Below are 13,758 nucleotides of genomic sequence, written 5' to 3'. Positions count from 1 at the left end.
TGCCAGATCAGAGCGCCAGAGTTGACCTGAACCGGACCTTTAAGGACCAGCCTCTTGTTATGGAGTAAGCGCACACACACACACACACACACACACACACACACACACACACACACACACACACACACACACACACACACACACACAAACATGTAAATAGGTGGATTGTTGACTCTAAATTGGTCCTTGGTGTGTGTATGTGCATGTGCGTGTGTGTGTTTGTGTGTGCACGTGTGGTCCAGACTGTATTCCTGTATTTACCCCCAGCATTCCTGGGATCATTTCCGGATCAGAAGACTCATTGAATGCTCAGCATATTCATCTAATAACATTTCCCAAACAAACAATATTTATATAGTGTGTAAAAGTTTGCACCCCCTAATGATTTCATTGTGCCGAACAAACCCAGTTTGTCTCTCGTGTTCATATTTTGTGCTAAAAAAAAGTATCACATAAGCACATCTGCATCATTCCCCATCAAATCTTATTGTATTTCTCGAAATATGAGCAGGGAATTGAAACCAGTTGCTCTCAAGAATCACAGATTCTTTTTTTATTATTTGATTTGATACAGTGGTAGAAACCATGATATTGCTATTATAATTTACAGGTTGGTGTAGTTATATGCTTTTTGACCGTCCATTGGACTTTTGACCGTTTCGCTCTAATTTTAGAAACATAGGTCTATGAATAATGTCATCTTTGAGCTCGTGTTCTGAGGGTGTAATGTTCAACAATTAAAAGTCCTTCAGCTGTTATCAAAAGCCTAAACATCATTCTACACATTTAAACCCTGATTGTAGTATTTGATTAATAAAAGAGGCCCACGTTTCTTAAATAGAGTTGTACTGAGGAGATCTGTGATTATTAGAACGATAAAAAGGTCCCAGGCTTCGAGAAGTCTAACACCTTCAGATCTCAACAACCACAAACATTCATTTAATAAATCACTGAGCATTTTATCACAGCTTCCCAACCCTGATAACCTGAAACTTACCGTGCCTGTTGAGTCTGCGCTGGGAACCGGAACGCTCGCGGGCAGCGCTGGCCATTTTGTTCATTAGCCGAATGCTACCACACTACAGCACTACTGAAGCTCTGAGGGTTAGTACAGCATCTGTGGAAGAAATTACACACAATTACTGGATTCAACATGCACCAAAATACACCGACATTCAATTCGAGTAAAACATTGCTGCCAGAAACAGAGGCACCTGCTGTACAAGTGGGAATTTTGGAAACAAACTTCAAAATTATCTTAACATGCCTTAAATACATTTCCAAAGTGCACCACATTCTCTTTCCCAAGTCAAAGTTACACAGCAGAGGTCTGAGGTAAACGAATTAACAAGTAATCGAGGATTTTCCATTATAACAGGGTTTCCACAGGGTCCTAAAAAGTCTTAACTTAGCTGTTTATATCATTTAAAACTAATGCTCATTGAAATGCTCATGCAGCACTTTAGAATGTTTTTTGTTTGTTGGTTTTCGTGTTTTAGTTCTTTCGTCCTCTAGTCCTAATATAGTCACATTTTAATTTGATTTGTCACATTACACATTCATACAGAGTACGACATATAGTGAAATGCTTTTTTGACTGTCTGACTTGTAAACATGAAAAGAAATACAATATCAAGTCAAGTCAAGTCAAGAAGCTTTAATTGTCATTCAGCCATATATAGCTGACGCATTACACAGTAAAATGAAACGTTTCTTCTGAACCCTGGTGCTACATACAACAATCGCAGACAACAGAAAACACAGGGCTAAGGACTAGTAAGTGTCCTCGCCACATAACGTGCATGTGTGCAACCTGGTGCAAACAGTGCAAAGACAACACAGGACAGTGCAAGACAAATACACCAAAAACAAAATAGCTCTGCCAGTAAACCTGTTGTAAATAATATAAAGATAAATATAAAGATAAAAATAAAATAGTAAAGTAATGTAATGTAAAAAATAAGAATAAAAAGAAAGTATAAAGTATGTTAAAATATAATCTGACTCTGAAGTATTAAACGATTAAGAATTAGTAAGTATATATATATATATATATATATGTATATGTATATGTATATGTATGTCTGTGTGTGTGTATATAATATATATATGTGTGTGTGTATGTGCATACACATGCCTGAACTAAACAGAAGGGATGGATGAATGTGTGTGACATATATAGACAGAAGTACAGAATAAAGTGAACCAGTATGATTGTGATTGTTATTAGTCCACTGTATTATGACTACACATGAGACCAACGTGCAACAGGCAATCAGTTTTCTGTTATTGACTCGGATCTCTCTTTAGGATTGTACCACAGACATAAAATTTGATGGTTTCAGCTATGGGGCAGCTATGCATGTTTAGGGATACTTGGCTTGGAAGAAAAAAATTGTGCTTGGTTAAGGCCAGTTGCTAACAACGTATTTGTGTGTTTTCTTCGATGATTTGATTAAATTTAATGTTCTTGAAAATGGTTTTAAATAGTTTGAAATCTAAAAAATGAATCCTACAAAAGGTCCTAAGAAGGTTCTAACTTTTACACTCTGGTCTACGTGCGTGTGTGTGTGTGTGTTTCTGCAGCTTTAACGGTGATATGGTCCCGGATATATTCGGGGTGGTGGACCAATCCACAGAGGTCTGCTATCTGCGCGGCAGGTAAAGTAAAAAGTCATGGAGTAAGCGTTCTGGCTTAACGAGTTCATTTCCAGGACGGACGCTGATTTACTCGCTTCGTTCTGCAGGAAACCGAAGTGTGAGAAAGCTCTCGGTGCCGAAGTGCAGATCCGCGTTCCTCACTCCAACGCCTTCATCGACCTTAACAAGGACTTCACGGCTGGTGAGTCAGGATTCTGCTTTAAAGAGTCGCGCAATAACATATGCCGCTTACGGGTCTTCTTTTAGAAGGTGTGTTCACTAATAAAGAGCGATGTCTGGAAAGCGAAGAATGAGTAAGCAAGCTACTTGCACAGTACACAGACTTTAATTCTTTCATGTAAATGGGGGGTGGTGCCAAAATAGGTGGATTGGAGTGTCCTTTGACTGAATAACAGTGGAGACACTGCTTCAGATATGATTGAGAAACATGTCACATGCAAAATGGCAGCTGTAAAATAAGCCACAACTCCTCAGTCTAAAGTTCAAAAGCCCCCTTGATATCTTAGCACCAAATACAATTTCATGGTTAGCTAATTTGTCTATTTTCAAAGTTATTGTCTAAAAAGCCAGCACTTTAAATAATGAGTAAATCAGAGGATTTGGATTTGTATGACTGGAATTATTCACCAGTGCATGGATGTTGCTCAGACCGCTGCTGAGGGGACAGAATTTACCAGAAGGTTTAGCATTTTGGCACTAGTAGAAAATTCACCAGGAAGGAGGAAAAGACAGAGACCAATGAGTAGGTTTATGGATGTGGTGAAGGAGGACATGCAGGTAGTTGGGTTGAAAGAGGCAGATGTAGAGGACAGGGGGGTATGGAGATGGATGATTCACTGTGGCGACCTCTAATGGGAAAAGCCAAAAGAAGAAGAAGAAGAATGTCTATTTTGGGACACTGGCACGCTCGGACCGCATAATCGCTTTCCAGGGCTTTGTATAAGGGGCGTTGTATGGCAGTACTACGTAGCTAGTGTGTCCTATTACCAATAGGTGGCGCACTTGTTGAGGGGCCAGTCTAGAAACCATTAATCCAGATGGCAGACAACAGCGTTCATGCGTGCATGGAACAGCATTTGGCATTAAAGTTTCTTGTGAACGAAGGCTAAAACCCGCGGATATCCACAGAAGACTCGAGGCAAAGTACGGTGATGAGACGCTCAGCCCCAGTAAGGCATCTGAATGGTGTAAACGGCGAACTTTGTGAGTGAACGGCGGTTGGCCAGTTTGACTCGAACGGCACTCGTACGTAAAACATTTATGTCATTTAGCAGACGTAGCGTTTGTGTCCACATTAGAGCCTGTAGCCTCCTGTACTGGAAAACTAACACGCTTGGAGATCTTTTATTGGAAGTTAACAAAGAAACACTTTTTTCTCTCTTCCTGGTACCCAGATGGGTTCTAAATGTCTCTTAGACTGAAATATATAGCAATTTTCGACCTGAGTGCAAAGGAAAGGCTTTCCATTTTCTTCACCACTGAATAAATAAATCTCCTCCCTCTGGACTGTTTTTTTTTTTTTTTTTTTTCTTTCATTGCCCGCTTTAGCACTTGTCATCAAGATGGAGTGTCTTCACTGCCACGCTTTCTGGCCAACGAATTTTGGGCCTTGTTTGATCCAAACTCGATGGAGTGCACGCGTGCGTGTTGTTTCGAAGCAGATGGGCGGAGAAGCCATGTTATCTGCCTCTCTTTTCTCTCTCTGTGATATTTACTCACTGGGCTGTGATGTTTGAACTGCCAGTGTAATTAATAATTAAGCCGGAGAGAATGATTCGAAACAATGCACGTCCAAACAAGTGAATCACACTTCAGCGGCAGTGCAAACACCATCTCTGGCCCGGAGGGTGGGGTTATGTACCGACTTATGCACTGACTTCCCAGCGACTGTTTCCACAAACGCAGTTTGAGTTTTGGTTTTAGTCGGAAATGAAAAGTACACAATGGTCCCTTTCACCAAATTAACTGATCAGCCAAGACGTGTCTTTTGCTTTGTTTTAGATTGTGCACTAAAGCTAACGGTTTAGCATTTACACAAACTGCAAGCCCAAACCGCAGGACTGATTTTTAATTCGGGGGTACTGCTTGGTCAAAAGATATTTATTCGATTACCTTTACAGCGTTCTGACTAGAGGTCAATTGATAGTGGAGTTGACCGATACAGATAGCAAGGTAGGATTGTACTTACCAATAACCGATCAATCAACCAATAGTTTGTACAATAGATACTAACAAATTTTAAATATTTAATTTTATAAATGACATAAATATGAATATATTATTTCTATCAATAAATAGTTACATTTTTATTAATCTCTTAACGACAGCGGACCTTCTTAACCGCTCCCCCATTGGCCGCTACCCGGAAAAACTATCCGTATGGATTTTTTTTCAATAGTCGATAGTTCCAGCAATTGACTATCAGTGCCGAATAATTACTCGGCAAAACCGGTCAGCGGTCAGTCTTGGGGAGTTCAAATACTGAACAGTAAAAGTTCAATCATAGGGGATGAGGTGTACTTTTGGTGTTTATGGAAAGAGTCTTCAGTGTCAGCCAGGGATAAAGCTGTAACTTGGAGTTTTCCAATATGTTCTGGATATGTGTTCAGGACCACCACTAATCATTGATTATTTTTCTATGACGAGTGTTTCATTTGTTTTTTATATAACAAAGAAGGATAAAATGTGAACAATAACTGTCCAAAAAAATAGTATTGTGACCAATTTGCTCAAAGTATCGATATTATATCAGCATAGCACCAAGCTTCAGGGCACACAGATGTAAAGTAAAGCAGGCATTGTGTGATTTTAATTTGGTCTGATCTGTCACAGATCTATAAAAGCTTAGATTAGACTCTGTGTCTGTAAGTGAAAACATATGTAAAGTACACGTCTATTCAGTTCAATTTAAAAGTCAATATTTACCCCACATCTCTCGAGGCCGATCCAAGTTTAGATTGCGTTTCTATCCATTACATTCAGACTGATGGACAGATGAGTTTAATTTCCCTGCGTTAATGAATCGATCTCCTTTCAGAGATAAGACGATCCGACGCGTTGGTCACTTGCTAGCGATTGTATTAGATTATTTTATTTTTTGCACCACGTGTGAGGGAGTGAAAACGTGAAAGCACCATCGGTCATCAATCCAGCACAGGCTAAAAAGGTCACAGTGTCCTTCACAGCAAAGTCGCCCGCCTCGGCTTTATCTCCACACGTGCCCCCTCACTCTCAGCGCGAGCTTGGCATCCATCGCCACTCCCGAGCCATCTGGAGGCTGTTCCCGCTGCTCCCGTTGCCATAGAAATGCACCTCTGATTGGCAGCCCGGTGGAAAAGAAGCAGGAAAAAAAAAAGGACACAAACGTTTCCAGCAGCTGTGGAGAACCAAAAAGGATGGGAATATTTTTTTTTTCCCAAATAAACATGCAGCCTTTTTCCTTTCTTTTTTTTGTTTTGTACACTCCTTGCTGTGTAATTATCTACAGAGTGGCAGTTCCGGGGACGGGTCCTTAGTAAATGAGCGCTTTTGAGAAGACATTTTTGCAGCATTCTAATGCAACGGATCGTCTTCTATTTTTAGAAATGCTTTACAACATTATTTATCTTATTTATTTATTTATTTATTTATTTATTTATTTATTTATTTATTTATTTATTCTCTAGAGGCTTGAGACTTGTATGATGCATAGCAAGCGGTTTCACACACAAGCTTGCGCTTGTCTCAATGTCTTTTCCTGACATCTTTTCTCTACTCTTTCTTTTTTTTGATTATCTGGTCACTTTTTCTTAGGGTAAAGTGTCCTTTAGATGATCCTGAACTTGGACTCTAAAGGCATGATGAAGCAGAGACACTGGTTTAGTCTCAAAACACACACTGTGCACTTTTATTTTTGCACTTTACAGCTGAAAAGTGGACTTGGGATCAGATTTATTGATCAAGTCACACTGAAGCCTTAATTTGCTGACTTGGGAAGGGAGTTGAACAGCTTTTTCACTGACCCGTGACTCCACTACATATGACTGGAAAAGTGTTTTTTAAATTGCTTGTTACTTCAAGGACTTTTTATACTCTTGTCAATCAGCCGTTGATCATTAGAAAGTGGCTGCTTTATATCATCCTGAAGTCAGAAACCATCTCTTTTGCCAACATTTAGAGCTCCAAAGTCGGCTAAACTGCCCGCTTTCCATGTCTTCTCTCTTAGGCAACGTAGAACATTTTAGTTTTTTTCGGGTGACATTTTTGGAAGCTACTGAAGCCGTTATGATGTAGATGTTTAAGTGTATAAGCCATTGTTTTTGTCAATTTATAGCTTTTTCGACCAAAAAGCTGAATATCTTATGTCGATCAGATCAATACCTCTGGCATTCTGATGCATTAGATGCATAATTAATAATGTGCTAATGCTAACAACTAGGAACGTAACCTCAATCCACACTCCATCATCTCCTCCTGATTGTCATTTTTTCATTGTACAACTTTTGATCCACCACAAATGAATAAATGAGCACGTTCAGTTTCTGTGGAACTCAAAATGCAGTTAGTTTGCTGTATATTCGATGCGTGTGGTGCAAATCTTCCCCTCTGTTTCCGGTTGCCAGTTCTTCACTTCTTTTTTGTCATATACTCAGTTCTACAAAGAAAATAAAGCAATTTAGTATGAAACTTTATTTCTTTTTCTGTGACAATTTATGACATTTCGAATGTGATCTTGAAAAAACGATTTAGTTGTGATTACAGAAGGATTGTGGTAGTTATTGATATTTTTTTTGTTTATCTTATACAGAACTATATGCAGGCTGAGCAGTGTGTATGGAAGCAATTGGGACAGATTTCATCTTTACCTCTTAATACCACATCACGTCGCAATTATAGAAACCATCAATACAATACAAAAACGCAATATAACAATGCGTTACATTACGGAGAGAGAAGCATTTCACATATGGAGGGTGAATACTATTTTACTAAAGTAAGAAACAGTTAAGACTCCAAACCTATACACTACAACTGAAACTGTGCCACCTACATCATCTGGAGCAGTTCAGAATCAATATTTGTCTAATAACATGACAAAACAAAAAAAATGTAAATAAAATACATCATACTCACCAGAGATGCATATTAATAATGCAGACTCGTAATGTACACCGCTCCTCAGAGGCTGTAATCCAGTGTTACCGCTCGTATTTCCTGGTCTGTAAGTGGAGAACAATCCCTCTTCCGGGCTGAGACAAGCTAGCTAGCTTCGGGGTTGGCCAACCTCTTCTCACGATGGATTTTTAAGTATGTCCCAGACCAAATAAATTTCTCTTCCTCCGTAGGGCATAAAAAGTCTAACTAAGATGTATTAATGTGTGCAGAGCTACAGACGTGTTTTGCCACTCGAACTTGGCTGTAACAGTTTCCCTCTGACCAACCAATCAGAGGACGTAAAAATGCTGACACTATTCTGGGCGGCTATCTGGCCCTGTGAGGAGAATTTGAAATTTGATTGGTTAAAGAAACAGATACATTGCTAATATTCTCTATGGTAAAAAGAAAAAAGAAAAAAAGAAAAAATCTAACATCCACATACACGTACTGGAAGCAGTGTAGCCAAGAGAAACGCTACAAAATGAAGAACATAAACTGATAGGGATGAATTTATACAATTTCATGGAACAAATATTAGAATTTAGGTTGTAAATGTAGGTCAGTGCTTCTGATAGTGTTTAGGCCAGCAGAGAAGGCTTTGCTGGCCCTGACAGCACACCACTGCTGACGGCCCACCACTGCTGAACACAATAAGTGACGCTCAGTGTTTTTAAAATGATAAGCAGCCGAAAAAACTAAAGGTTTTTATTAAGGCTGTTCAAATTAACGCGTTTAACGCAAATTCATTTCAATGGCACTGATTTTATTTAACGCCAATTAATGTGGCACACATTTCCGTTTTACCATTTTTTTTTTATAAAAAATATAAATAAATAAATATGAAAGGGGTGAATATAAAATATTTAACAAAACACACATTTATTCATGGTGTCTTGTCTTTACTCGGATATAAAAAAAATCAAATAAACTCCACCGAAATTATTTTTTAAGCGCTACACTTTTGTTTTACTGATGCGCCAAGTCTCAATCTAAGCACCAAAATCCACCATGGTGCACACATCCGGCAATTAAAACCGTCCGTGTGGAAACATAGCAGAAGTTCAGTTTGGTGTCATGATGATTTACATTATTTAAAACACCATAATTACTTTAAAACATTTGCAAGAACATTTTGTCTTCATGATCTATGTTGAGTTTTTGGTTTCACTAATAATAATCATACATTTGCATAAAGCATCCATATTTGTCCATTGGAATATTTATAACAGATAAAAGTGTGCGATTAGGTTGCTATTAATTATGATTTAACTCACGACAAACGTGCGATTAATTGCGAGTAAATATTCCATTCGATTGACAGCCATAGTTTTTAACCAACTTTACAGTACATACCGTAAAGTTGATGCATATACATTGGTCTGACTCCTATCTCAGTCCCAAATATGTACAGTATATCTGTCATTTCCTCTGATGAATCTGAGAGGAAGCTGATGAGATGTTCAGAGAGGTTAATCGAGTGGAGTGAAGTTCTCAGTCGCTGGTCACACTGTGTTTGTTTTGTAGCACTACTTCATCCAGAATGTAGATTCTCTCTCTGTCTCTTTCTCTCTCGCTCTCTTATCAAGTCTCCATAGTCTGAATTAATGGCAGCGAGCCTCTATCAGATCCACACCAAGTTCTGACATGCTAGGCGTTCGTGAAGAAAAAGTGCTTACTGCCAAATAATTACAAACGTCATTACTTGCGGGTGTGCACAAAAACCACGGATGCTGCCTTGCAACTGGTTGCCAGGCAACCCTCTATCGCAGCGCCGCGATCCGCAGCCAATTAGGTGCCGATTTTAGAGCGAGAGCGACAAGTTAATTGTAGAGCAACGCCAACGAAACAGATTTTCCACATTAGGAGCTTAGTGGCGTGGGAGTTGATCAAATCATTAGCTGCTGATTTTTAATTTATGTATCTATTTGTTATAAAAATTTTTTTTCCTTTCTGCCGAACGTCAGAGACTCATTGATTGTGATGTTTTTACAAAATACAGTAATGTAACACCACATATATCACTGATTTCTGACTAATGAAAGCAGACTCTTGCTTTAATGAGTTTCTGAGGAGAACCTTCCTTTGAGCTCTCTCTCTCTCTCTCTCTCTCTCTCTCTCTCTCTCTCTCTCTCTCTCTCTCTCTCTCTCCCTCTCTCTCTCTCTTGCTCTCTCCCTCTCTCTCTCTCTTGCTCTCTCCCTCTCTCTCTCTCTTGCTCTCTCTCTCTCTCTCTCTCTCTCTCTCTCTCCCTCTCTCTCTCTCTCTTGCTCTCTCCCTCTCTCTCTCTCTTGCTCTCTCTCTCTCTCTCTCTCTCTCTCTCTTTCTCTCTTTCTTTTTCTCTCTTTCTATCTCTCTATCTCTCTTTCAGGTTCTTTTTCACTTTCTGCCTCTTGTTGTGCCTGTTTTTCTCTCTAGTGATAAACTTTCCTTTTTTTTCTCTTTCTCTAATCTCTCTCTTTCTCTCTTTCTCTCTCTCTCTCTCTCTCTCTCTCTCTCTCTCTCTCTCTCTCTCCTTCTATCTCTCTTTCTCTATCACACTTATCCTTTTTGACATTCTTATCTTTATCTTCTTTCTTGCTTTGTCTAACATGCATGACAAAAATTGTGTGTTGCCAAAGCAGTAAAAAAAACACAGAATAGGATTTTAAACATCTAAAGCAAGTATCCTAATAAAATGGTATAAAAAGTGAACTAATAAAAGAAAATATGAAATATATACAGAAATTGATATAGCAAAAAAAATGTAATAAAAAGTCCTGTGACACATACTAAACTTAAAATTGAACCATTATATACACGTGTAATGGGTTTTGGGGGCTGCGGATGAATTCTTATCGGTTGTTTGTGTCTTGGTTATGGTTGTCCTTCAGGAGTTGACAAGATGCTACAAATCTAGTGGCTATATTTGCACATTTTCATTTCCACACTCTCTTAAAGGTCTCAAGTGACCCAATTAAACACTCCTGCGATCGACCAGAAAGAGACGTCGAAGAGGCTCAAACGCGGAACAGAATAAACGTGGATATTTTCGAGCCGCAGTGATGTGCCGATGATCTCATGATGGCGAGGTTTGCTCATCTCGGAAGATGACTCACATTCGATGAAAAGAAATCGACAGCTTGGTCCGTGCATTCAGCTTTTTAATCACTCTGCTCGTGCCATTAACAAATTTTAATTGTTTTCTTCTCCGGAAAAAAAAACATTCACATGTGATCATTAAGTAGAAAAGGACACACACACACACACACACACACACACACACACACACACACACACACTCTGCTATCATCTACACATATATATTTTTCACTACATAAAAATATTTTAGGAATATCAAGTATCTTTCAAAAATTTGGTCCCAATTTTAAAATTTGCTACTTTTTTAATTAACGACTTTTATCTTTGCTTCTTATATATCCGAAGGATTCGACCATTTCTGTCCACACAGGCTGCCCAGGTGCTTGTTCAGTCTCTTGTCATTTCAAGACTGGACTACTGCAACTCTCTGCTCAGGTCTTCCTCTGAACGCTATTCGTCCACTGCAAATAATCCAAAACGCAACTGAAGGTTGTGTTTAAGTTCTCCCACACCACCCCACTGCTGCGCTCCCTTCACTGGCTTCCAGTAGCTGCACGTATCAGATTCAAAACACTGATACTTGCCTACAAGGCCAAAAATGGACCAGAACAATCTTACCTCAGAGACCTCATCACATCTCGCACTGCACCACGCTGTCTGAGATCCTCCAGCACTGCTCGACTGGTACCACCTTCTTTTAGAATGAGAGGTAAGTACACTTCTCTGTTCTGGCACCGAGGTGGTGGAATGAACTTCCCCTAGATGTCCGTACAGCGGAGTCCCTGACTATCTTCAAGCGACGACTGAAGACCTACCTCTTCCTGAAATACCTAAATTAGCACTTTCCAAGTTTGCTTTGTAGAATTCAAGAGTTATATTTATATTTATATTAAGTTTGTAATCTTGCGTACCAGTGTAGATTTATTCATTGCTCGAGACTCAAAGCACTTTTGTACGTCGCTCTGGATAAGGGCGTCTGCTAAATGTCACAGATGTAATTGCAATTCATTCTAAAGGTGTTCAGAGCTCTTTTCAATGCTGGATTTGTGCGTGGTCATGCTGGAAATCAAAAGAGGATCGTGCTTTTGCAGTAGTCTAAACTGTGGAAGGCTCTCCCCCCCTTATATTCACCAGGTTTCTTCTACAGAGGGTTTTATATGTGTCAAACATTTGATGTGTGTGCAGTCAACCCTCAATAATTCACGGTTCGGCTCGGACAATTTGCGGGTTCTCATTTGGAAAGTAACTAACAGCAAGTTGCGGATTGTCTTAAAATTCGCGGGAATCTGCGGCGGGACCGAATGTTCAGGAACATTAGGAATAACGTTTTAAACTATGTTTTTACTAACAAATTTAACACATTTTTGAAACACATTATTGTGTTAAAGTGATGTCTAGACGAATTCACTAAAGGACAATAGGGGCGTCCAAAATTCAAGGATTTTCGAAATTTCGGGGGGACCACTGAACACAGTGAATGTTGTAAAGCACTTTGGCAGTTAAACGCACTATATATAAACTGATATTGAAGATGGACAACCTAGTCCAAGTGAAGGGGAAGAAAAAGCATCCAGAGACATGCTGTACAATCGTGTGCCTCCAGCTTTGTGGTAATAGTTTGGGGAAAAGCCACTTCTTTTCTTCTTCTCTCGGCTTCTCCCATTAGGGGTCGCCACAGCAGATCATCCATCTCCATACCCCCCCTGTCCTCTACATCTGCCTCTTTCAACCCAACTACCTGCATGTCTTCCCTCACCACATCCATAAACCTCCTCCTTGTGGCTGGAAAAGTCAGGTGTCCCAATACTTTTGCCCAAACAGGGTACCTTCGAATTATTGTACAGTCTGATATTCTCTCTCTCTCTCTCTCTCTCTCTCTCTCTCTCTCTCTCTCTCTCTCTCTCTCTCTCTCTCTCTCTGGGTGTGTTTGTAATCTCGTTACAGTGTTACACTCCTTTAGCTTTTTCCCTTCACTGGCTTTGTCAGGACGGTGTGTGTGTAATAAAGTGTGTGAGAAATGGGCCGAGCCGTACGAGTCGTCTGTGTAATCCTCCCCTCCTGCACCTAAGTTCATGTCGTAACGGTTTTATGAGATTATTTCTTTTCCAGAATAGCATCTGTATTTTATTTTATTCTATTTAATTTTTTTTTTCCTGCTGCTTTCGAGTTACGCTCCTGAATGAAGCTCTCTCAGCGCGAAGGCACGTACGGGAGCAGATCGAATTATTTAGGGTGTGTTCGCAGGCTTTTTGCTTTTTTCCCTCTGCTCGAAATTCCATGTACCAAGTTCATTCTTCTTTTTCCACCCCATCCACCAATCCCCCCCACTAGATGTTGCTTTTCTTGTTCTTTTTTTCTCACACGCTGCATACAATGAGGCTACGCTACCTTGCTGAGTTTTTATATTACGAAGAAGTACACAAGCCTCTTCAGACGCATTCAGACAAAGTGATCTGTTTTTTATCAAAATGCACTGTCTGGCCAAAGGTTTGTGGACACCTGACCATAAGATTAGCTTTTTTTAAAAAGCCCATTCTACATTTAGTTCACATTATAATAATTTCCACATTTCTGGGAAGATGTTTCATTAGATGCTGGCGTGTGTTGGTGGGGATTTGTGCTCATTCAGCTACAGGGGTGTTTAATAAAGTCAGGTGTTGATGTAGGGCGAGGAGGCCTGAGGTGCATCCAAAGTTCCAGTTCTATAGCTCTATAGTCGGACCACTCGTGCAGCATGTCTTCATGGAGCTGGCTTTGTGCACAGGGGCATTGTCATGCTGGAACAGGTTTAAATCTCCTAGTTGAAGTGAAGAGAAACTTTGATGCTACTGCATTCAGTATGTGCCTTGAAATCAACAGCTATGAATTATATTATACTAAAAAAA

At 39.7% G+C, this 13,758-nt stretch overlaps 1 protein-coding gene across 1 annotated transcript in view; it reads left to right on the top strand.

Annotated features, from left to right (window-relative positions):
* itfg1 (integrin alpha FG-GAP repeat containing 1) overlaps positions 1–13,758 on the top strand; it is a 154,120-nt gene that overhangs the window by 3,334 nt on the left and 137,028 nt on the right. Inside the window, exons 4-6 of the mRNA XM_083550894.1 lie at positions 7–64; positions 2,587–2,661; positions 2,748–2,842. Of these exons, the coding sequence (XP_083407020.1) occupies positions 7–64; positions 2,587–2,661; positions 2,748–2,842 (228 nt within the window). The remainder of the gene's footprint in view (positions 1–6; positions 65–2,586; positions 2,662–2,747; positions 2,843–13,758) is intronic.

This window comes from Silurus aristotelis, assembly GCF_946808225.1.
Source record: "Silurus aristotelis genome assembly, chromosome: 9".
In the NCBI taxonomy this organism is placed as follows: Eukaryota; Metazoa; Chordata; class Actinopteri; order Siluriformes; family Siluridae; genus Silurus; species Silurus aristotelis.
This window is presented reverse-complemented; position numbering and strand designations above follow the sequence as displayed.